Source organism: Phycodurus eques, chromosome 6, assembly GCF_024500275.1.
Source record: "Phycodurus eques isolate BA_2022a chromosome 6, UOR_Pequ_1.1, whole genome shotgun sequence".
Classification (NCBI taxonomy): domain Eukaryota; kingdom Metazoa; phylum Chordata; class Actinopteri; order Syngnathiformes; family Syngnathidae; genus Phycodurus; species Phycodurus eques.
In genome coordinates this window covers 18,838,035-18,864,170 of record NC_084530.1, presented here as the reverse complement: position 1 = coordinate 18,864,170, position 26,136 = coordinate 18,838,035, and the positions used below count along the sequence as shown (strand labels likewise).

Below are 26,136 nucleotides of genomic sequence, written 5' to 3'. Positions count from 1 at the left end.
GATGTGCTACCCAGTCGTCCAACGTTCCACCCGTATTATCATTATTCTTATTATATTATCTGGAGCGCTTAGACGTGCACCAATTTTTAAACTTGGAAATAATGTAACTATGCCTGTAACACTGAGATTTGATTTTAAATGGAAAGTGCTTTATATTAATTTTATTATTTTTCGTCACACTGCAATTGTCATTAAGCCATGCGATGGCACGATTGTTCGAACGCCGACTCGCAACCCGGAAGTTTTTTTTTTTTTTAATGTTTATCATTTTATTTTATTGTATATAATAGCCGCCTAGTTTAAACTGGTGAATTTCACGATACTGTAATAAAATAATAAATACGAATAACACAGTCTACACGTGAACAAAATTATATTTTTATGTGGAAAATAAAAGTGAGTTTGGTGGTGTTACCTTCGCGACCTATCGGAAATTATAGACTCCAATTCTTCAAACGCTTAGGTGGATTTATACACCGGAGTAAAACATGACGAGACTAACGTAAAACACTCTTCAATACGTGTAAACAGATAATATGGAAATAAGGCATGTTATTGTCGACGCGATGTTTTGTATTCTTTATAAAAATAAAAAAAAAAGGCTCTCTCCTGGAAAACGGGCATCGAGAGACGTACTGAATGCAACCTACCCACTTCCAATATGGCGGCCCAACGGAGGAATTTGATGCAGAGTGTAAGTGTAAACTTCGCCCTCCCATCACGTCTTTGGAGTATTAAACTCCAAGTTATTGCCGTGTATGTATTGTAATATACTTTCCCTACTCGTTGTGCTCGGTGTTATTTACTGTCTTGTTCATTGTAGGGTGTTTTTGTATAGTTTCGCGACCTTAGCTTTAGCTAGCTTCAGCCCTTGAGCTATATGGCTAACGCACTAACTCCACTCCCAGATGATTACTGGTGATAAAAACATTTGAAATAGTTGTAACAGCCAGCCATCCATCCATAATGTAAATTTAAAGCTACTACGTGAATGACTTGGTACAAAAAAAAACAGAACATGTGGACATTAAAAGTTTGGGTGCCTTAAAGAGGCTTTACGAAAGCGTCATAATATTAGGAACAGCTCTCGATGTGATGCTTACTTTTTTTGTAGCATCAGAGTTGGACGGATGATCTTCCTCTGTGCCAACTCTGCGGCGTTGGCACCGCACCCAATTGCATGTATGGTACAGATGGGAAAGACACGCAGAGCCACCCGAATGAGGACACACACCTCCGCTTCAGGTTAGAGAATCAGAATTTTATTGTGTATACCGTTGGAGAATGTTAAAAAGCTAACTGGATAATCTTTCAACCCACTTCACAATGTCAACCCAAATTTGTCCAAATTCTTCTCGCTGCTTTTCTTTTCTTTCCAGGAGCGAGGACGGCTGCTCCCTGTACGGCGTCTTCAATGGCTATGATGGCAGCCGAGTGGCCAGTTTCGCTTCGCAGTGTCTTACGGCTGAACTTCTGCTGGAGCAGCTTAGCGCCGACCACTCAGATACCGATGTCCGCAGGGTCCTCACGCAGGTCAGTGCAATACTGAATAGACGGGGAGGAAATAGAATTGCTGTTAACTGCTTTTTGGAACTTTGTTGTGAACTAAAACAGCTTTGCAGCACCTTCTGAGGCACATTAACAGTTTCAGTGTGGAGTCATAACGCTTATTTGTAAATGCGTTCCCTACCAGTGAATAGATTAATTCAGGTCGCAGTTACTTTCATAATACCAGCATTTTCACCGAAATAAACCTACAGAAATAACATGGCTCATGCATAACATGTCACATGTTGATCATTGACGGCCGGCACGTGAGTGGATACATATCAGAGTTAAGAGTCATTTACTGTTAATTTGCAATGCCCTGTAGAACTTTGCTGATTATCCAGTTGAACTGACTGGGAGGTCACTTTATTATACACACCCGACACTCACTGTTTGATAAGGAAATAGTGCCATAAATCAACCATAAACTTGAAATAAACACGAATGTGGAATAACATACGTTCAGCAAACTACTGGTAACATAACACACATTAATAACAAAGATGAACGTCTTTATTACTGTAATAATTAAAATTTGCATGTCGTGATGAATTATAGGAACCGTGTGGGTTTTCCGTCATTATAAGTGTGAATGTGAGCGTGAATGGTTGTTTGTTAAGTATATGTGCCCTGTGATTGGCTGGTGACCAATTCAGGGTGTTCCCCACCTTTTGCCCGAATATAGTGGGATAGGCTCAAAATGCAGAATACCAGCACCGATAACCAGCCCGGCCCGACTATCGGTCTATCCCTACTTGAAAGTAAAATTGAGAAAAAAAACATTTTATCGTAGAAAAACTCACATTTCTCTGTCATTTATAAGCAATCAATGCTTGACTATTGATAGACTGTCCCAAATCTATTGTGTGTTGTCATGATGACGTGTGGTGTCTGTGTGTGTGTTTGTGTAGGCTTTTGAAGCGGTGGAGAAGAGCTACTTGCACACTATCGACGACGCTCTGGCTGAGAAAGCTAACCTTTCTGGCTACATGCTACCGCACAACGAGGCGTGTATACACACTCACGCACACACACTTGTTGTCTCCAGGTATCCATTGTAACCACATGCAAGGATTAGCAAAATATCAGTTGCATTTACATTGTTTTTCTGCATATTCGTGATTCACTACTCACAAATTCACCTTTTCGCTGAAAATCCTGCCTATTTTTTGTTTTTGTGCTCAGGTCAAAGCCCGGTCGAATACTAAAGTCTTGCTTTGGCTCCATCTTTTTGCACCTTGGTGCCGAGTTACTAAGTAAAAGTGAGGGTAGAAACTTCATTTTGACAGGCCATCAGCCTGTCAAATAAAAAAGTAGTGCTTTGCCGCCATTTTATGGCAGCTAAACTGTTATGGTGGGCGTCAATTACTCGTGGATTTTTGCAGTTCGCTGCAGGAGCCATTTCCTCTCCCTCGCGTCTTTTTCTCGTGCAACTTTTTTCCTATCGATTGCTTTATTATTGTAAATGTAAAGTATTTAAAATGATAACGTCGTGTAGAATCACAACTTTCTAAAACTATAACTTTATTGAAAAACTTTCGAGCATTCAGATTTGTAGGCTAAAATCTGCACTTTTACTAATTATAGATGATTTATATGGGCCTTACTTTCTTTACTCTTACACATTTTAATACTTCCCACCTGAACTCCTTTTTTTTGTGGTGGGGGGGGATGCTGACAGAAGGTGCAGGAGCGTTTGAAAGAGTTGGAGCAGGAGGTTTCCGGAGGAGCCACGGCTATTGTGGCGCTCATTCTCAACAACAAGCTCTACATCGCCAATGTTGGTATGAAATAAACACACGCATCATGTCACTTCATCACCAGACTGCATTGTGCATCGCCAGCAGGTGTCATGCTTTTCACCATGTTTGCAATCAGGTCAATTTACCCAGTTCTGTAAGAGAAGGCATCCTCCACTCAGCCTTTTTCAGGGTGTCCACAAGGATTTAAAAAGTACAAAAACTCCTAATTTAAAATTGAAAAAAATATTTTCACTTATAGTTTTATGAGGTATTAAATCGTAGCATGGTTTTCCCCCAAGCTAGGTTTTATTTCATTTGTGTTAAAACGTGTTGGTTTGCTTGAGTTAATTTAAACCTGTGGTTCGGAAGATGTCATGGTGTCAGTGTTTCCCATTTAAATGACCTTGTATTGGCCATTACAGTGTATTTTTGTAAACCGTTGCAAATAACTAGTGTTGTTTTTTGTTTTTTAAAAATATATTTAGAAAGTTTCACAAATTGCTTTGAGAAGTGTTTAATTTTACTTGTAACCTCTGTTTATACTCTACATTGATATTATAGCCTAAGTGACAATGTTTTAAACGTCTTGAATGATCCCAAAAAATGGCACTTAATCGTTAAATCCATTGTTCAAAGGTCTTACAAAGACAAAAAAAATATTTCCACATTTTCTTTGTCTTTCATACGTTTGCAGTCAAGTCTTGCCTTTTAGTGTAGCTATAATCATGTGTGGGAGTTTTATTTCTTTATTTATGTATGACCCTCGTGAGGATACGCGGTACAGAAAATGTATTTATGTGTGTATGTATGTATTTATTTATTTATTTATTTTTCTTAATTAAGGTTAATGTAAGGTTTTAAATCTGATGATAGCAGCTAGTGGTCGGACTCGCACCCTAAAACCCCGTTAGCTATTCGTATTGGCAGTCACGAATGCCTAGCGAATCATTCAAATTGTTACTCCTTGTAGTATTCCAAGATAATAGCAAAGCAAAGCAAATTTTATTTATATCGCGCATTTCATACACAAAGTAACTCAATGTCCTGTACATGCGTAAAAGCATTAAAAGAAAAACAGCTTATAAACATTTAAAACAAAGACAAACAAAAACAGTTACAGTGCAAGACAGATCATTTAAAAGTGGGCATGCTCTGAAAAGCATGAGAAAAAAGAAGAGTTTTTAACCTGGACTTAAAAACATTCACACTTCAGGTTGACGTCACTTCTGTTGGCACCTTATTCCATTTGTGTGCAGCATATAAGCTAAATGCTGCTTCACCATGTTTGCTTTGGACTCTGCACTTGACCTAAGTCTGTAGATCTCAGAGCCCTACTGGGTTTATATCCCATTAGCATTTCTTCCATGTATTCAGGACCTAAACCATTTAGTGATTCACAGACCAGTAGCAGAACTTTAAAATGTATTTTCAAGCTGACTGGGCGCTGTAGAGACTTCAGAATTGGAGTAATATGTTGTGACCTGTTTGTTGTGGTCAAAACCGGACCTCCAGCATTCTGAATGAGTTGCAGTTTTTAATGCTCTTTGGGGGCAGTCCAGTCAGAAGACCATTACAGTAGTCAAGTCTACTTAAAAGCATGGATGAGCGTCTCCTGGGGTCTCATGTGCAAAAGGTGCATACCCACAAAAATGTGGCGTACGTTATTTTTCAGGGCAAAGTTCAGATGTATCAAGAGTGAAATGACCGTGGAAATTTGCGGTGGCTCACGCCAAATTCATACGCACGTTTCTGCAGCTGTTGGTACTTTGGCGACACTTGGAGGTGATGCTGGGAAACTGTTATAATAAATCTTCACATCAGAGACACATGAACAATTCATGCCCGACAACATTTGATTTCAACAATGTAAAAAAGGCAAGGACTTGGAATTCACTTGTTAACCAGTATATTTAATGAATCACTGATATTTGTGAGGGCACCTATTAATTGATCAAGGCGATCATTTATGCCGCCTACTGCCTTCACAATTTTAAGATTCATACATCTGGATATTTTTGTGCATACGACGCTTTCTGGAATTTAACGTACGCCATGTTTCAGTAGGAAATCCATCCAAGTCTTTGTACATGAAGCCCCAGGTCTGCTTAGCACATGCAAGCCTTCACTCTGGATATGTTCTTCAGCTGGTAGAAGGCTGTTATAGTAATTGATTTGATATGAATGTTGAAAATCAGGTCGGAATCTATCAGTACACCAAGGTTTCGTACTTGGTCTTTGGTTTTTAAAGAGAGTGACTCCAAGTATTTACTAACCGCAATCGTCTTTTCTTTACTACCCAAAACAATTATCTCAGTTTTGTTGTGTTTTAATTGAAGAAAGTTTTGGCTCATCCAGTTATTAATGTTTTCGACAAGTGACACAACACCTCAATGGAACTGTAGTCATCTGGAGACACTGCTAGATATAACTGTGTGTCGTCTGCATAGCTATGACAGTCAAGATTAAGGTTCTGAAGAATTTGACCCAAGGGTAGCATGTACAGGCTGGGCAGGATGGGTCCAAGAACTGACCCTTGAGGGACCTCATAGGTCATTGCCATTGGATGAGATTGAACATTTACAATGGTTACAAAATAACTCCTTTCCTCCAGGTAGTACCGGAATCATTTAAGGACTGTTCCGTTAAGTCCAACCCACATTTCCAACCTGTTCAGCAGTATATTCTGATCTACCGCATCAAAACCCGCACTAAGATGCAACAAGACCAAACTTGACGCATTTCCCGAGTCAGTATTCAACCTTATATCATTTAGTTCTTTGATAAGAGCTGATAATTCAGTAGTCCAACAAATAAGCCTAGGTAATAAGTATCAATATGTATCGCGGTAGACACGTGATTGATATCAATAGAAAATACGTTTGATAAAATATAAACGCTAAGATAATCAGCCTGCTTTCATGGAGGACTACAGAAATCTGAGAATATGTACTGTTGAAAGGCTGAAATTCCACGGATTTGGACAAGTTAAACAATGTGTCTAAATGATTAATTGATTATCAAAACAGTTGTCTATTAATTCGCACCTGTAGTTTGGAGTGCCTGCTCACGCATCACGTTTGTAATTAAACAACACAGTAAATCTTTTGTTTTCGCTGCCTATTTCTGAAAGTCTGAGTCCTTCTGAGATTTGTTGAAATGTTGCCAGTCACTGTGCGTACAATTACCAATAGCTAAGTTCATGTTTCTTAGGGACCAACCGGGCTCTGCTGTGCAAAACTACCACCGACGGCCAGAACCAGTTCTTTCAGCTGGGCCGACCTCACAGCACCGATAACGATGATGAGCTGAAGAGACTGGCTGCGCTGGGTAAGGGCAACTTTTAGTATTGTATTTAGTATTGGACCGGCAACCATCTGTTGACTGGGGGTGGGGTGCTTCTCTGATGGATCTTTGATGGAGGGGGTGAAGGGTGCGTTGATGGAGACTTTGGAGTGTCCTATTTGGAAGCAAATCGTCTAGCTGGCGTGGCGTGGCGTGGTGGTAAGGGACCGTTGCTTTAGCGCAGTGATTCTCAAAGTGCGGTGGTACACAGGCTCCCTCTTGTGGTATGTGAAAGAATCACTTCCCTAGTGTTTAATGTTCAAATTATTCATAATACATTGGCTTACAATAATAATAAATATACTTTCAAGAAATAAAGCACAAATAAGGACAACATGGTACACATTTTTTTGTTGATAACTAATATTTCACCCCTCAGAAACGCTAATAACAATATAAAAACTGCAATACTAGCGTTTGTAGTTTTAATTATGCTTTACTGTAAACCGTATCTCCCCCTTTCCCCCCCTCTATTCAAATTTATTTTCAATTGATTTAACTAGATCAGCAGTCGTCCCATTAACCCAGCTGAAGGTCACCTTTCCATACCCAACCCCCGCAGCCACCACCTGCCTCCTTCTCCCCGCACTCAAACTCATATCCGCCCCTCGTCCTAGTTATTTTCCATCCATCCATCTAATGTTACTTTTCTCCCACACGCCCTTTTTCCAGGATTGGATTCGGCCCGTGTGAGGCAGGCGGGCCAGATCGCCGGGCAGAGCAGCACAAGGAGGCTTGGAGACTACCGGGTCAAAATCAACTACAATGATATTGACCTGCTCAGGTAGAAGAAAGGGCTTGCGAACGCATTTAAAAGTTTATTTTCGACATGTTTATCCTCATAAACAACTCCCTCATGAAGACGCCTCGTTTTCCACCTGTATAGTATAATTTAATCAGTTTATCGGTGGTATCCGACATTAAAGAGTTAATTGGTGAGCCCATTTGAACTCAATTTGTAACCAAACAGCAGTGACAACTGAGGTACTTGACAGTCTTGCATGTGAATTAACATCCTCGGGAGATTTTGCACCATTCCAGTTACTTATTTTTTAGCTATTTTGTCTTTGTTGTATGAAGATAGGTGGACTAGAACTGGAATCTTAGTTCCTTAAATTTGCCTAAAATGGCAAAACTACACGCAAATAATTGTTATTGTCATCTCAGTTCCTTAAATTAGCTTTTAATGAACAAGTTACACATAAAATCACTTCATTGTCATCTTGGTTTCTTATATGAATTTGAAATGGGGAAACTACATATCGTCACGTCAGTTGCTTGAATTACTCATCAATAGCAAAACTACACGCACACAAATGTTGAATTGTCATCTCAGTTCCTTAAATTAGCCAGAAATGGCAAAGTGACACACAAAAAAATTGTCATCTCAGGTCCCTAAAGGAGATTTAATTGGCAAAGCTAAATATCATCATCACAGTACCTTAAATTGGACTAAAATGTCAAAGCTGCACACCCAAAAAATAGAATTGCCATCTCAGTTCCTTAAATTAGCAAAATTGGTTAAACAAAACGCCCTTAAATTCCCTTAAATTAGCCTAAAATAACAAAACTATACACACAAAAATCTGACCTGCCCTCTCAGTTCTTTAAATTAACCAAAACGGACAAAGCTACACACACAAAACAAACGTTAAAAAAAAAAAAAAAAAGTTAAATAATTGAAAATCCCATTTTGATCCTACGTGTATCTTAACTGATGCAATTCTTTATGTTATCATTTAGGTTTGGACTAGTCGCTGTTAAATAATTTTTTTTGATATTTGTCCACCATTTGGTGCTACATTTCGCCAATACAAAGCATGCAGCAAAATGTCACATCTTTTCTTACCATTTTCTGCAAGAGTCCCTCACTACTAAAATGTTAACTGTAAGTAAAAAAATATTTGTTTTAATTGTTATTATTTTGAAAGGGGGCGGCACGGTGAGTGACTGGTTAGAGCGTCTGCCTCACAGTTCTGAGGACCGGGGTTCAATCCACGGCCCCGCCTGTGTGGAGTTTGGATGTTCTCCCCGTTCTTGCGTGGGTTTTCTCCGGGCACTCCGGTTTTCTCCCACATCCCAAAAACATGCATTAATTGGAGACTCTAAATTGCCCGTAGGTGTTAATGTGAGTGCGAATGGTTGTCTGTTTGTATGTGCCCTGCGATTGGCTGGCAACCAGTTCAGGGTGTACCCCGCCTCCTGCCCGATGACAGCTGGGATAGGCTCCAGCACGCCCGCGACCCTACAGAGGATAAGCGGCTCAGAAAATGGATGGATGGATGGATTCTATATTTGTGTATTGGCCATCAGTGCAGCCAAAACGAGGCCAATCATCGCTGAGCCAGAGATCCACGGCAGCCAGTCGTTGGACAGCGTGACGGGCTTTCTGCTGCTCATGTCTGAAGGACTCATTGATGCCCTGGAGTGTGCGCACGGGCCCGAACACGTCAACAAGGTACCTGGGAACGTCCCACATAAACACCAGTATAATTAGCCCTCTTGAAATAACACTGTTTCTTCCTTACTATACTTAAAGGGCCTAGCTAATGATGTGAATATTGGCACTTACTCCATAGTTCTGGATTTTCAAATTATGTCTGCAGAAAAAAATCCCCCCAAATAGACTCAGTAGTAGTTTTAGGATCGTTTTCTGATAAAATATATTTTCAGCCAGATTTCAGCTGATGACATATCCTCATTGAACTTCTATGTATTCTGTAGATAATAATGAGTGAAAATAGTGACAGTGAAAGCTATTGGAAGGCTTGTTTAAAAAAAATTATCGTTGAAATGCCTCCTTGAGGAAAAAAGACAGCCGTGTCACCCCACATGAGGTAATTCTTGCAGATTGGTTTCTGCATGTATAAACCAGTTTTGTCAGCTCAATTTTGTATTGATTGCATCACAAATGCCTCTAAGATGTTTGAAAAGACTTCCTGCGGATGACAAAGGTGTTTCTTTAAGTGGCATTGTGTGACAGACACGGACTTTGGCAGGCTGTCATGATGTCAGATGATGAGGGTCTCCCGACCAAAAGCTCAATGTCACTTAATGTCACAAAACTATCATCAATCACCAAAATGTATTAGGACATCTTGATTTATTCCCACTTAGAAAATATCTGAACAATCGCCCTGATATTTTTGATTTCATGGACACTAAGCGTTTCCACGTCAGGCATATGTCATCCCACGAGGTATTGCTTTGCAGGTTAATTTCCTTCCGATTGGAAGGCTTGTTTAAAAAAAATTATCTTTGAAATGCCTCCTTGAGGAAAAAAGACACCCATTTCATGAGGTAATTCTTGGAGATTGGTTTAAATTTGAAACATGAATGCTAGCCAGATGGGTGATGTTAAATTGCAAAACATTTTAGTTTTCGTCATTGTGTGAGTGCTGGGCATGGTGCCAAAATTTGATGACTTGCCATGAAACTGTAACAACTTCAAATTACCAACCCGACATGCCAACATGACCTCCTTTACTGGTTGTAGGAAATCGTTGCCATGGTGGCAGCTGAGCTGGCGCAGCAGACCACGCTGGAGGCGGCGGCGCAGTCGGTGGTGGACCGTGTCAAACGGCTACACCATGACGTCTACACGTCGGGCCGCCAGAGGGCCACCTTCTGCTCCCGTCACGAGGACATGACCCTGCTCATCCGCACGCTCAACTACCCGCTGGCGGATGGAGTCCTCACACCCACGCAAGGTGGGTCGCTTGTTGTGTCGACTCGAAGTTGAAAAACAAAAATGGTATAAACTCTTTCAAGGCAGTGCATTGTTCTGAAAATACTGGAAACAACAACTTAGGGTTTTCCAACAATGTTAAATTATGAACAGCAAGAAAAAGTGGCTTTTCTTCATTGGGAAGGTCATTGATATATGAGGAAAACGAAAAGATTGAAAACACCGCCCTGTGGAACTCCAATAAGTGATAGTGGGCAGTCAAACAAAAAGAAATTTGCATTGCAGCATGAACTTTTTACAGACATGATATCATTGGTAGACCCACAAAAAAGTCTCAAGAAGCCTCGCATGAAAAGGAACACAGCATTGTAATTTAATTTTGGTTGCAGAGGTTACCAAATCGGAATTACGTGTACTAGAAAGATGGGGGGCACTAAATTGGAAAAATATTTGAGTTTTCATCATTGCCTGTAGAGGGAGCATGGCGTTAAGTTTCATGACTCGAGGTCAAACAAAGACTAATAAGTCTTTGTTTTATTTTTGTTTTTTTTGTTTTTTGTTTTTAAATGTTAAGCGTGTTTTGATTGTTGGTGGGACACATCATAGTTATGCTTGTGCTCAGGGGGGTGCTTATAACAGTGAAACAACATAGATGTATAATTGCCAAGGGTGTAATGGTTGCACCAAAAATCACGGTTCCGTACATACCTGGATTTTAAGGTAACGGTTCGGTTCACATCTGGTAAATTAAGTGAGCAAAATGCAAAATGAACTGCTTATGTTTTGTATAAACAGAAACAGTTTTAATGACATTTAAAATGAAACATCAACAGCCATATTGGTCTTCGCTTTTTAAGACCAGATAGTACAGTCACACTGCATTAACTCATTCACTGCCGTGGACGTTTATATGCCGTGCATGTTTATATTCATCAACTGGAATCCAACTGTTTTCTGCCACAGACGGCTATATATTCATCAAGTAGGTTATTCAACGGGTAGGCGTGGCTGGGGGTATTTCACAGACAAACATCAGTTTGTCTGTGAAATTAGGTTTGGAAACTACACTAATGACTAACAGATCCCTGTAGATAGTGGCGTTGCATTACTTTGCATTTGAAATCAGCGCAGCTTTTGAGTAGAAGATAAAGATTAGGTAGTAAGCCTCGGCTTGTCACGTCAATTATAAGGGAAGGAAATGCCAACACATCTGAAGTCGGAAAGGTTTAGGCACTTCACACTCCAACATAATATGTATATGGATGGTATAAATGGAGTGTGTCGCGGTAGGTCATAGAAAATGTGTATTGTGATCGTAAGGAAAGAGGAAAGTTCATGGAGTGAAGGAAGAATCTTCTTCTTTTCCTTTCGGCTTGTCCCATTAGGGGACACCACAGCGTGTCATCCTTTTCCATGTAAGCCTAGCTCCTGCATGCTCCTCTCTTAACACCAACTGCACTCATGTCTTCCCTCACGACATCCATCAACCTTCTCTTTGGTCTTGCCTGGCAGCTCCATTCCCATTACCCTTCTACCAATATACTCACTATCTCTCCTCTGGATGTGTCCAAACCATCTAAGTCTGCTCTCTCTAACTTTGTCTCCAAAACATCAAACCTTGGCTGTCCCTCTGATGAGCTCATTTCTAATTTTATCCAACCTGGTCACTCCTAGAGAGAATCTCAACATCTGCATTTCCGCCACCTCCTGTTCTGCTTTCTGTTGCCTCTTCAGTGCCACTGTCTCTAATCCGTACATCATGGCTGGCCTCACCACTGTTTTATAAACTTTCCCATTCATCCGAGCAGAGACTCTTCTGTCACATAACACACCTGACACCTTCCTCCACCCGTTCCAACCTGCTTGAACCCGTTTCTTCACTTCCTTACCACACTCACCATTGCTCTGGACTGTTGACCCCAAATATTGAAAGTCCTCCACCCTCGCTATCTCTTTTCCCTGTTGTCTCGCTCTTCCCCCTCCACCCCTCTCATTCATGCACATATATTCTGTCTTACTTTGGCTAATCTTCAGTCCTCTCCTTTCCAGTGCATGCCTCCACCTTTCTAACTGTTCCTCCACCTGCTCCCTGCTTTCACTGCAGATCACAATGTCATCTGCCAACATCATGGTCCACGGGGATTCCAGTCTAACCTCATCTTTCAGCCTATCCATCACCACTGCAAACTGGAAGGGGCTGTGGGCTGATCCCTGATGCAGTCCCACCTCCACCTTAAACTCCTCTGTCACACCTACAGCACACCTCACTACTGTTCTGCTGCCCTCGTACATGTCCTGTATTATTCTAACATACATCTCTGCCACTCCAGATTTACGCATGCAGCACCACAGTTCCTTTCTGGTTCCTCTCAAGGCAAATAATGCACCCGTGGTACTCTTTCTAGGCATGAAATCATACTGCCTCTTCTGGGGGGGGGGGGGTTCACTTTGGCATTTCCATCCTTTTAGCAAAGTCTACCACCATCTGCCCGTCCAAGTTCCTTTCCTGGGTGCCGTACTTACCCATTACTTCTTCATCGCCCCTGTTTCTTTCACCAACACGTTCATTACAATCTGCACCAATCACAACTCTCTCTCTGTCTGGGATGCTCAGAACTACTTCGTCTAGCTCCTTCCAGAATTTCTCTTTCACCTCTAGGTCACAACCTACCTGTGGGGCATAGCCGCTAATCACATTATACATAACACCCTCAATTTCAAGTTTGTAAATAGTAAAATCATTTAAACCCTGCCCCTAAATGTCTAGCCTTACTGCCTTTCCACCTGCTCTCCTGGACACACAATATATCAACCTTTCTCCTCATCATCATGTCAACCAACTCCAGAGATTTTCCTGTCATAGTCCCAACATTCAAACTCCCCACATTCAATTCTAGGCTCTGTGCTTTCCTCTTCTCTTTCTGCCTAAGAACCCGCTTTCCACCTCTCCTTCAGCTTCGAACCACAGTAGCTGAATTTCCACCGGCGCCCTGCAGGTTAACGGTGCCGGGGGCGGACGTTGTTAACCCGAGCCACGACCGATCCGGTATGGAATTCTTTAGATGAACACTCATATTTGTTTGGCAAAGTTTTAAGCCGGATGCCCTTCCTGACGCAGCCCTCTGCATTTATCTGGGCTTGGGACTGGCCTACAGTTTGCACTGGCTTGTGCCCCCCCATAGGGCTGCATTGGCGTGAAAGAAGAATGCCATTTAAAAAAGCCACTGACGTTCAAATCAACATGCGGTGGGTCAGCGTTGCTAGCGAAGCGTTTCTTAGTTGCATATGAGTAAATAAATTATTTTGACATCAAAAGTCCTTTAGCAGTATTGTTTTTGTTGTTTTATAGTGTGAGGTGTCACAAATGCAAACAAATATTAGCGTTGAAGTCACTGTTCTGCTACACGTTTCTTTTCACAAAAAGCTAGTTTTCTCCACTTTGGTCAGAAACCAGTGTTTTTGGTGGAACCAACCCATTTTCTACTGCTGGTTACTAAAGAGCGTAAAAAGTTTGAAACAAACCTTTTTTTCTGGTGAAAAGAGAGTGTCTACTCTTTTGATTGGTAGGTTCGCTCCTTATATTGTCACAAGACACAATATTCTGTTGTTATTGAAAGCTCAGTCAAAATGGTCTAAAACGGCTGCTGTCGTGGAGAAGAAAATGGTTTTCAGTGAATGAGTTAATAAGGTGACGAGGAATTTCACTTATCACAGGACTTGGCTTGCCCAAGACAAAATGCCGTGGGTCTTGCTTGAGACTTGAAGGTTAAGATGTCAGATTTGGGCATGGGACTTGATCTCATACCTGGTTACAACCCAAACAAAAAGGGGAACCTTTCTTACTTTTTTAAAGCACATCAGATGGAATTTCGACTTAATGGAGTGCGACTCAAGCCCAAAGTATGAAAACACTAGAGTGCTAATAAAAATAAAACCAGATGGAGTGATGTTTGAGGAGTAGAAATCAAAGTCTAACATAACAGCCCAACCAAAATGGTGCATTTTGTATTCCCTCTTTCGTGCTGAGCTGCACCTTTTTTTACATAGATTTTGTGCCTAGAAAAATGGGTTATTTTTTTACTTCCTTTCCATTTCTTTTCTCCGGTGTGGTGTTACCAGGCGGCCGCATCTACCCGGTGTCTGTGCCCTACTCCAACAGCCAGAGCACCAGTAAAACCAGCGTCACGCTCTCGCTGGTTATGCCTTCACAGAGTACCCTAACCAACGGCACCAACACGGCCTCCACCCTGGAGGAGGGAACCCCCACACCTGGGTAAGACCCCTATCTCACTGGCAAGGAGACTAGTTGGTGACCTGATGGCAACTCCAGTCTCTATTTCCAACATTTGATTTCCTTGGAGGCCTTTTGGCAACTCCTCTGTATGCTCACTACAGTGAAAAATCTTAATGTAGTTTAATCTCATAAAACTGCAATCAGTCGTCACCAAAATGTATGTGGATATCTCTACTTATTCCTACTTCAACCTCTGAAAATATCAGAACTATCGCCTTAATATTTTGTTTTTTATGTACGTGGAACTTTTTTCTCTTATGCTCACTATATAGAAAAAGCTTCAAGGTCAGAGGACAAATGTTTTTCTTGATAACTCTAGAACCCCTTTACAAACCACATCTGCCATTTCAAAGTGATTATATAGCAGATATACAGCAGTTAAACCGATAAATATGATGCAGAATGCGCCTTCTGCTTTGTGCATCCAGCGCCTTCCGGTCTTCGTCTCTTTCTGGCGCTGTGACGTCACACATGCCAAACATCCGGTTTATTCGGCGTTGTGTGCTATTTCTCCATGCTGTTGTTCCCGTCCTTGTATATTTGTTGTCATATGATTTAACGATGTCACAATGGTTTATTGTGTGGCATTTGGTTGTACAAATGGTTCAAGCAGTGGCAAGAGTTTTTTTTTTTTTTTGGCTTTCCAAGTGAAAAAGGAATACGTGACCAGTGGATACGGAAAGTCAATCGATAGGGGAAGAAACGTGGTCAGCTATGATTGCCGAGCAAGCATTCCAAACTGTGCTGGTCACTTTGCGGTGGATAGGGTAACCACTCCCCGGTGTCTTGAGCTTCGGGTATGTTTGGGGGGGGGGGGGGGGGGTCTCAATATGCGTCATAAAAAGCACATTTTTAGCTAAACTATGGTTGAAACTTGCTGGAAGTTACGTGCATGTATTACATAACATATAAACAATGCAAATATGAATTTTACCTGACCCCATAACATCTTTGTCATCTGACCTTTAACATCGCTTAATGTCATAAAATTGCGATCGGTTGTCACATTAATATATGCGGACATCTCTACGGCTCCACTTCAACCTCTGATATCAGAACGATCACCCCAATACTTTAAATTTTATGGACGTTAGAGTTTTCCTCATTATAGAGGACGGTCCCGGTGTCGCTGCCGCCGAAACGTCTGGACACGTCAGCCCTGCATTTGAAGGTTTGACAGCAAAAGAAAAGAATACTGTATTCTTCTAAACTGCCTGCCGCCCATCACTTGTTTTTCTACGATTGTAAGGTTTTTAATAATTGTGAGAAGCCAAAAACTGAAATCACAATTAAAATTAGATTAACGCGCCCAGCCTATACGTTAAAAGTGTAAAGTTTTATCTGAATTGGGAGTTATAAAGCCTGTGTGTGTGCATTAATGAATTACACGAGACCTGTCTTGCGCTCTGAATGCAATCAATCAATATTAACTTTCCATCTCCGTATTTAAAAAAAACCACAAACACACATCGCAATTTCTCGTGTATAATGCGCATCCCCCCCCCCCCCCCCCCCCCCCAAAAATGTCAAAAGTCAATAGTGCACACTATACATAAGTATAGGGGCAAATGGAAAAAAAACTTTCACATTTTATTCATGTATGCCACCATCTAGAGGTAATGAAAAAGCTGTACACTTTAATTCCGAAATGCCACCGCCCCCTAGTGGTTTTGAGAGAGATGTACACTTTCATTCTAATATGCCACCGCCACATAGTGGTAATAAACAGGGTGCAGCCTACACTTTCATTCCAATATGTACAGTTGTGCTCATAAGTTTACATACCCAGGCAGAATTTGTGAAATATTGTTTTTTGTTTTTTTTAATATGACTAATGACCGAACAACAACCATCATTAATCTCTTTATGGTTATGTTTTGTTTAATATTTTGGTCTCTCGGGTCCTGGAGTCACCGCAACTGATCAGTCTCTGCAGTCTCAGTGACGTCTCTGCGAGTGTGATAGCCCCTTAAGCGCACGCACTTGCCCTCATCCGCCCTCCCTTCTCTCTACAGTGCTACCTTGACTTGAGTTTTTTTAGATACCAGTCGTCGCTTGGTCAATTTCTATTGTGATCAAAAATCACTCACTCACAACTTAGCTTCAGTCACTCCACCACTAGAAAGCAGCAGCGAACTTAAAAACATCCGGCCACTTCAGTTGTGAAAGTCAAGGTAACTGTTTGAATTTTAAATTTTTTGTGCAGATGTTTTTTTCTATCTATGGGTCCTAAGAAAGTGAGTGCTGAGAAGAAGCGGATAATGTATTTTAAATTAAAGCTTGAAATTGTAAAACCCCAATTCCAATGAAGTTGGGACGTTGTGTTAAACATAAATAAAAACAGAATACAATGATTTGCAAATCATGTTCAACCTATTTTTAATTGAATACACGACATCCATCCATCCATTTTCTGAGCCGCTTCTCCTCACTAGGGTCACGGGCGTGCTGGAGCCTATCCCAGCTGTTAACCGGCAGGAGGCGGGGTACACCCTGAACTGGTTGCCAGCCATTCGCAGGGCACATAGAAACTAACAACCATTCGCACTCCCAGTCGTGCCTACGGGCAATTTAGAGTCTCCAATTCATGCATGTTTTTGGGATGTGGGAGGAAACCGGAGTGCCCGGAGAAAACCCACGCAGGCACGGGGAGAACATGCAAACTCCACACAGGCGGGGACGGGGATTGAACCCCGCACCTCAGAACTGTGAGGCTGACGCTCGAACCAGTCCGCCACCGTGCCGCCGAATACACTACAAAAACATGATATTTAATGTTCAAACTGATAAACTTTATTGTTTTTAGCAAATAATCATTAACGTAGAATTTTATGGCTGAAACATGTTCCAAAAAAGCTGGGACAGGGTCATGTTTACGTCACCTTTTCTTTTAACAACATTCATTAAACGTTTGGGAACTGAGGAGACTAATTGTTGAACCTTTGTAGGTGGAATTCTTTCCCATTCTTGCTTGATGTACAGCTTCAGCTGTTCAACAGTCCGGGGTCTCCGTTGTCGTATTTTACGCTTCATAATGCGCCACACATTTTCAATGGGAGACAGGTCTGGACTGCAGGCAGGCCAGTCTAGTACCCGCACTCTTTTACTACCAAGCCACGCTGTTGTAACACATGCAGAATGTGGTTTGGCATTGTCTTGCTGAAATAAGCAGGGGCGTCCATGAAAAAGATGTTGCTTGGATGGCAGCATATGTTTCCCCAAAACCTGTATGTACCTTTCAGCATTAATGGTGCCTTCACAGATGTGTAAGTTACCCATGCCATTGGCACTAACACAGCCCCATACCATCACAGATGCTGGCTTTTGAACTTTGCGTCCATAACAGTCCTTTTCCTCTTTGGCCCGGAGGACACGACGTTCACAATTTCCAAAAACAATTTGAAATGTGGACTCGTCGGACCACAGAACACTTTTCCACTTTGCATCAGTCCATCTTAGATGAGCTTGGGCCCAGAGAAGCCGGCGGCGTTTCTGGGTGTTGTTGATCAATGGCTGTTGCTTTGCATAGTAGAGTACGGATGTAGGCCGAACTGTATTTACTGACATTGGTTTTCTGAAGTGTTCCTGAGCCCAGGTGGTGATATGCTTTACACATTGATGTCGGTTTTTGATGCGGTGTCCTTGAGCAAGACACTGTTACCCCGAAATGCTCCCCAGGCGCTTCAGGTGCCCCGTGCTCCAGTGTGTTCCACTAACATGTGTATGTGTTCACTCTGATGGGTAAAATGCAGAGAACAAATTTTGTGTGCATGCATGCATGTTCATGACAATAAAGGTGAATAATAAAGGTAAATCTTCTTCTTAAAAAAATCCCTAATTTCCTTGAAATTGTACGTTGAGGAACATTGTGCTTAAACTGTTCGACTATTTTCTCACGGACTTGTTCACAAAGAGGTGAACCTGGCCCATCTTTGCTTGTGAATGACTGAGCAATTCAGGGAAGCTCCTTTTATACCCAATCATGGCACCCACCTGTTCCCAATTAGCCTGTTCACCTGTGGGATGTTCCAAACAGGTGTTTGATGAGCATTCCTCAACTTTCTCAGTCTTTTTTGCCACCTATCCCAGGTTTTTTGGAACGTGTTGCAGCCATCAAATTTACTTGCTAAAAAAAAATAGTTTTATCACTTTTAACATTAAATATCGTCTTTGTAGTGTATTCAATTAAATATAGGTTGAACATGATTTGCAAATCATTGTATTCTGTATTTATTATTAACACAACGTCCCAACTTCATTGGAATTGGGGTTGTAGAAAAACATGAGCGAGATGTGCTTGCAGTCCACTTGGCGAAGCAGTAGGAGCATGGTACTTCTACGATATGTACTACACTGAAACAGAAGGAATCGCTAAAGGCTATAACTAGGCTTGCACCTAAAGAATGTTTTTTTAGAGTATGAGTACAGCTACTGTACTTACATTTGAGTACTCACCGATACAGATACTTGATAATGCCATTCTGTCAGGCAATTGGTACGGTATACTTTGATTTTCAACCCTCGGTATATTTGGAACATACAGAGGGCCAAAATCACTTTTCAGAGGCAATAGGCTCAAAAACATACCTCACATTCATACAAACAATATTATCCATTCATACATACTCTTTGTTGTTTGAAGCGGTCAAGAGGAAATTTTAAGTCTCCCTTCACGCACGCTTCACCAGTGGATCATACATGTTGCGATCACAGCGTGCATGATGTCACTCATGGTTGCAACAAGCTAAGCTCAAAGTAACAAGGAACTGTCGCGTTCATTGGCAAGTAACACACACAGGAAGAATGGCTCCATTCTCCAATCCCATCTAGAGCCGCCTCACTTTCAAACGCTCGCTCTCTCTCTCTCTCTCTCTCTCTCTCTCTCTCTCTCTCTCTCTCTCTCTCTCTCTCTCTCTCTCTCTCTCTCTCTCTCTCTCTCTCCCTCTCTCCCTCTCTCTCCACATCTCCTCTGGGCTCCATGTTGCAGACGCACCGTGCTCAGCTCCCCCAGCCTTCCATCTAGTCACAGGCAGGCCAACAGCGCCAACATATGTGCAGCTGTTGCAAAACCGTTGCCTGTCAGGCGCTGAAACAACAGCGGCAACATGCGAACAGTGCCGACATTCCCCTCATCAGAAACGGTGCTGCTTCAAGCATGCTGCCGAAGGTGCGCAACCGTCGAGCACTGACATTGTCCATCAATGAATGTCGCGCTGCTGCTGTAAACAGGTCCACAACAGGTTCACACGAGGACAACAGACAAACAACAGAGCCTTGAAAACGGATGCCTACTTTATCGCACCATCTTAAAAAATATATAGTATAAACATGTTTAATTTTTTTATTTTAATCAAATATTGTTCAGAAACACACAAAAAAAAACTTTACTTGAACATCGCATAAGTTTCACTTAAATATAGGTTTTTCGAGTAACAGCTTATTACTGACACTAACATCAAGCTACATCTTTCTCTAATAGCCTTGCCACACATTTTACCTAAACGAAGCCTGTAATGCAAGGCATTTCAGTTATGCGGTGTATCAGTCTGAACACTAGTGGCACCATGTAAAAGGAGTCCATACAGTCATGCTCAAAAACACTGGCACCCATGACTGTATGAAAAGAAACATAACTGTTTTTTTTCCTGACTTTCTGACAAAATCTCACTAAACTTTTTCTGTTTTAGGTCAATCAGGATTACCAAAATTATTTATATTTGCTAAATGCCAGAATAACGAAATTATTTTTTTTAATACAAATATATGTAATAGACAATACAGTCACAGGGCTCTCGTTTGATGAGCAGGTATGCATAAAGCATGGTGAATCTGTGTGCACAGATGCACAGCATTACTTACCCACATATGTGTATGTTGCTGAAGTGGTTCAGCGAATCATTATCCACTAAAAGTACCAGTCTTGTCTTGGTTCTAGCCAATCAGAGGCAGAGTAGGGCGGGTTATCGTTCCATAAATGCAATGGACACGTTACTTTTTTCCAGACTCGATAAATTTTTATTGTTGTGTTAACACCCGGCGCGCCGCTCACGACGCAGTGAGCCTAAGCGGAACGGCTTTGGCCCCATAGATGCATACTCTTGGGACACTTTAGGGAAAGTTAACTTTTTATTAAATTCGATAGCCCATGACCTAACTAGCTAGCGAGCTAGGGAGCTAAACAGATCGCTGTGGCTCGCTTGATCGTGGCGACATATAGAGGTCACTAACTTATTTAGCTATTAAGTTATTAAGATTTGTTAAATTAAAATAGACAAAATTATTTGCGACTTCACTGTTGTGTCTAGATGCCAAACAAAAAAGGGGAAACTAACTTTATTTTTCTAAAGTTAAGCACTTTATTTGAACACATAACTTTCTCTTTTTATTTACTTGGTCTTATTGTGAAATGCAGCCCTACTTTTATTTAGTAAATTAGAGCACATTACACACTTGTACTCATGTTTGATTATGAGGCCAGAATTTGTAAGATGTGTTCAATTCTTTATTGTGTTCTATCATTATATTAGTGGCATTAATAAAACAAATATTTTATCGTGAAAGTTTTGGGGAAAATAGATTCTAAAAATGTGCTATTGTGGCAGGCCTAAACACTAACAAAAATTTTGTACAAACAGTATAAAGATAAAGTAGCAACTGTAATAAAAATCTGCATTTTAGCGGGACCGCGAAGCAAGAACTGTGACGTAGCGGAGGATTACTGTGTCTGATTTACGTAAGGATTAATTGCAGGGACTCGATTGAGTCCCTGCACTAGGACTCATTGTTTCCATGACATGTGCACCATGGGACTCACATAGTCTCAAGTGTAAAATGATCTATGCAGTCATGGCTAAAAAAATGGGTGCCGAGGTTTTGGAGCATGACTGTAGATATGAAACAAGGAATCTAGAATCTGCTGGATATAAGTACGAATACGTATACCATGTTACCTCTGTGTGTAAACTACAAAGTGAAGGAAGTTAAGGGAAATACAGGACTACTTCTTGAGAGTACCGCAAGTTATAAAATAAAACTGCCAGGGCAACTGAAGCGATACTTTTATCACAACATCTCTTTACTTGACAGGTTGCCCGGTCGGTCCAGCCTGAGCGTATTTCATCATTCATTTTACAGAGCGTAATTTGCAGTCGGTTAACAAAGTGTTGTCATCCGTGTTTAGCTTAAAGTATCTCCACACGGCTGATATGGCTCCGAGTCTACCTGCCCGGAAGGTATAAGTCAGGCTACTGGAGTGGTATTGGTGTGGTAGTACTGGAGCATTTTTTTCAAGTACGGATACAGAACAAACCTACAGTATTGGCACGGTGCATCCCTGGCTATAACACCAGCCAGCATTCTATTTAATTGTTATTTCTGTATGTTTTTATACTGTACACTGCTATTTTTCTTCTTGGAAAACAGGTTGCAAAAAATGTTATTGTTTTTTGAGGAGCTGGAACAGATTAATGGAATTTGCATTTGTTTCAGTGAGGAAAGTTGACTTGTGAAATGAGTCGCATGCATGGTCACAGAACAAAGTGTACTTGCAAGTCAAGGAACCGCTGTACTTCCCTGCTTTTATTCCCTCCATTGTTTCTGCTTTGACTGGCCCAACATCATTTTGCCTGGCTTCCTGTGTGAGCGCCCTCCCCCGCTGCTCATTTAGATAAGTAATATCGGCCCCCCCCCCCCCATTTTTTTGTTCTATATTTATTCTGGGTCAGCTGTCTTTTTGCTTCCCAGTGTTCCTCCACCGCTTTGCTTATTTTTATGCGCGAGCTTTCACTTCCTCTTCTTTTTCTTCACGGCCAGAGAGAGAAAAGAGTACAACTGTTTTACAGCTTTTCATCAAACAAAACATAAATAAATGATTAGGACTTCCAGACAGTTGAGGCCCAAATGTTTTAAGGAGTGTTTATAAAATTCATGACAAGTGTAGTAATAGTAATATGTATAAAATAAGGCGGCACTGGAGCCTTGGTGCTTAAGTGCAAAACTTTCTTCCTGTTTTGGGGAATAAGGAACCCCCCCACCCCAATAAAGAAATACTGCTTTACTGTGGTCATTATACATTTTTAACTTTAATCTGGTACTGTGATGTCCCCCCCCCTCCTAAAAATACAACAACTCTACTGTGGTAATATTATGATGTTTTTTTAAATTTCACCTTTATTCTAGTAATATAGTGACCTTTTTTCTCCCCAAAAATAAATCTTTATTCTGTGTTACAATTCTACTTTAATCTCGTATTAATTACTTTTTCCCCCCACTGACAACAATACAACTTTATTTTGGTAGCATTATGACGTTTTTCCTTGTCAAAGTTCGACTCAGTTTTTTGTAACATTAAGACTTTTAAACAGAAGTGTTCGAGCCAGCTGGGACCAGAAACGGAAGCGTTCTGTGCAGTCTCGACGTGTCAATTGAGACGCGCAGCTGGTGCCGCGGAGAAGATCTGGACAATTGAAAATGAAACACATTGACACGCGAATTGCAATACAACAGAAATTATATATATTGGTCATTCTTTGTCTGCGGCCCGGTAAAAAATGCCTCACGGCCCGGTACTGGGCCGCGGACCGGTGTTTGGGGACGGCTGCGATAGAGGATGCATTTTACCTCCTGAAGAGGCGACTGAAGGGAGAAACCCCCAGAAACAAACAAAAACTGAAAGAGGCTGCAGTAAAGGCCTAAAAAAGCATTTCAAATGAAGAATGCAACAGTCTGGTGAAGTCAATGGGTCGCAAGCTTGATGCAGTTATTGTAAATAAGGGTTATGACACCAAATGTTATTCAGTTTAAGTTAATCATGTCTGTTCTAATACTTTTGCTCACTGGAAAAGGGGGTTGCTTCAAACAAAAGGTGCTCTGTCCTGAGGTGTTTAACACATCTAGATGTGAATATAAAAAATAAAAAAAAACGGGAATTCTGAACTTTTGTCTCATTCATTTTTTGATCTGAAACCCAAATGTCTTCATTATACAACAAAAACAAAGGAATTGACCTTTCCGTTCCAATACTTTTGGAGGGCACTGTATAACTTTTTCCTTGTTACATTTCAAATTTATTTGTAATATTGTTTTTGTAATATTATTAATTTATCATCAGAAGTATACAGTACATCTTTTTATAAAAAAACACATTCTCAGAAGAAAATCCACTTTATTTTCAGAAGACTACAACTTTATTTCCATTGCGTTTGTATTAAAAAATAAATAAATAGTGTTACCCTGACACTCCTTGGTAGCCACAGCTCTTATGCTGGAAAAAAAGCATGAAAATGAATCTTCATATTGCATTTTCCTTGACATACCACAAAAAAAACGATAGCAGCTAGTCATGCTAAGCCAAGGTGAAAGGTGGTGAAAATTACTCACTTTGACTCACCTTCATTATTCCTCCTCCTCGTCGGCCCTGATGCGTCATCATCCATCGCATGTCCTTCACTACTCCCCCTTCTTATAATGGAACCCCTATCTGTGCCCCCCACCCTCACACCGTCCTTTTGCCAGTAGCCAGAGTCCCACTGCCACGCTGCAGTCCACCAACACGCAGACGCAGAGCTCCAGCTCCAGCTCAGGGGACGGCAGCCTGTTCCGCCAACGAGGTAGCCAGGCGGCACAACCAGACGAGACAGGACGTGTGCCGCCCTATGTGGACTTCACGCAGTTCTACCGCCTGTGGGGAAGCGACCACGGCGATGGACAGATCGCTCAGGGTGGCCTGGGACCCCAGTGAGGACGACGTGGTGGGGACTTTTACTTGACGACCCCTAGCTTTTTCCATGGAAGTGAGACATCAGGACAAATTGACGAGGAAGCCTTCGCAGACTGTAAAATCCTCACTTGCTGCCATGTTTGGATTCTTTCACAGATGAGTCCTCATGGTTGGTGCTGGTGCTCTCCAGAGCCTAAAGTGTCAAGGGACTCTCTCATCTCTGCCGGTGAAGTCTTTGAGGGTTCAAAATGAGCCCAAAAGGACAGAAATGTGTCACTTCATTAGGTACACCGTCTCAAGGAGCTGTAAAAATAAATAAATCTGACTTTACATAAAAAAATTGACTGACAGAAAAAATATTGTTCAGTTTTGATTAAGGATCAGCGAGTACCGTTACCAGGTATTTCAGGGTATCAGGTACTTGTGAAGGCTGTCGATACCAGCCACTGCTACTTAAGGCAAAAAAAGATCTGACATCAAGTAAGTCCTCCTCACCAGTAATTGGCGCAACACTGCGGCAGTTTGACGCATCAGCAAATCATTGCGTGTCAGAAAGAAAGAGAGGTCTTTATTATATATATTATTATATATATATATATATATATATATATATATATATTAAGTATCTGTGTTGTTTGAAATTTTATATATCAAATGTACTAGTGGTTATAGGTATCGGCGAGTATTCAAGAGTGAGTACTGGTACTGGTATTTGTTTGAAAAAAGTGGTATTGAACATCCCTAGTTTTGATTGCCACAATAAAAAAGCATTATCCGGTGTTTCTAATGGTTGGACCTGCTGAAATCTGTGATTATTGTAATATTAAAACTATATATATTTTTGAATTGTATTCTTAATTGTATTCTTATGATATATGATATAACTTATTTTCTTCAAAAACATACTCAACGTATTCACATTATCACACCTTTGCCCCTCCTAAAAACAACTTTTTTCCATTGATGTTACACCGCTGGTAGTGTAGTGGTACATGCTGCAATCACACAAGTGGTGTGGGTTCAGTTCCCGGTCAGTGCCCCTGTACACAGCCCATGGCGGAAAAATTGGCTCAAAACAAATTGTGCGAGGTAGTCGCTGGGGCGATGGGACAAGCCAAAGTCAACAACAACAAATTTGTTGTAATATTACTACTGCAAAATTTTACTATTCTTGTAAGACGTTGACTGAGAATCTACATTGACTCCTAAGTGTGACTTTTTTTTCCTCAAAATACATTGACTTTATTATGAGGAATATTACAAAAAATGTTTCCTTAAAAATAATGCTTCTTTATTCTAAAAAGATTGAACTTTTTTTTCAAAGTTTCCTTTGTAAGAAATACAGATTTATTCTCATAGTGGGACAGCTTTTAATTTAAAAAAAGATAACTTAAATCTTAGATTTGTTTTTTCCCCCCCAAAAAAGTAATTAATTAGAACTTTATTTTCATACTGTTTCAACTTTGATTTTCTCAAGAAATTTTCTTTTTTTTTTTTTTTTTCTTTTGTGCTCATGTTGCTAAAATGCTGTTAATCAAAACTGACAGAGTGTCTGCTGGTGGTACACTATATAAAATGTTTGTATTTTTTAGTTAGTTAAAAATAAATTCACGCTGACATCCAATGCTGAGATGAAGTTAGAATTGAAGTAAAAATACATGAAAATAAAAGCATCTATTGTGCACCAGCATACACGGACATTTGCATGAAACACAAACAAGAAATAAGGTCACCCATTTTTTCTATTATATGGACATGTTGGATCATCTGACTGATCCTAGGAGAGTGGTGCCTCGCAATCTTT

The 26,136-nt window shown here is 40.9% G+C and overlaps 1 protein-coding gene across 4 annotated transcripts; it reads left to right on the top strand.

Moving 5' to 3' along the window:
* Positions 1 to 616: 616 nt before the first annotated feature.
* On the top strand, positions 617 to 25,527 carry tab1 (TGF-beta activated kinase 1/MAP3K7 binding protein 1). 4 transcript variants are annotated; one of them, XM_061678418.1, is made up of 11 exons: positions 617 to 694; positions 1,115 to 1,245; positions 1,380 to 1,533; positions 2,460 to 2,555; positions 3,230 to 3,332; positions 6,501 to 6,617; positions 7,305 to 7,416; positions 8,946 to 9,090; positions 10,129 to 10,342; positions 14,440 to 14,593; positions 24,131 to 25,527. In XM_061678418.1, exons 1-11 carry the CDS (start codon positions 662 to 664, stop codon positions 24,351 to 24,353), a joined length of 1,482 nt encoding a protein of 493 aa, XP_061534402.1. In that variant the 5' UTR covers positions 617 to 661; the 3' UTR covers positions 24,354 to 25,527. The 4 variants fall into 4 exon arrangements, with proteins under 4 accessions (XP_061534402.1, XP_061534401.1, XP_061534404.1 ...); XM_061678417.1 differs by having other exon boundaries at positions 24,128 to 25,527; XM_061678420.1 differs by lacking the exon at positions 24,131 to 25,527 and adding an exon at positions 22,978 to 23,639.
* The last annotated feature ends 609 nt before the right edge of the window (positions 25,528 to 26,136 follow it).

Coding starts and splice junctions, on each gene's coding strand:
- tab1 (XM_061678417.1), top strand. CDS start 662: ATGGCGGCCCAACGGAGGAATTTGATGCAGAGT. Junction 3,333..6,500: donor GCTCTACATCGCCAATGTTG/GTATGAAATAAA, acceptor CATGTTTCTTAG/GGACCAACCGGGCTCTGCTG. Junction 6,618..7,304: donor GAAGAGACTGGCTGCGCTGG/GTAAGGGCAACT, acceptor CCCTTTTTCCAG/GATTGGATTCGGCCCGTGTG.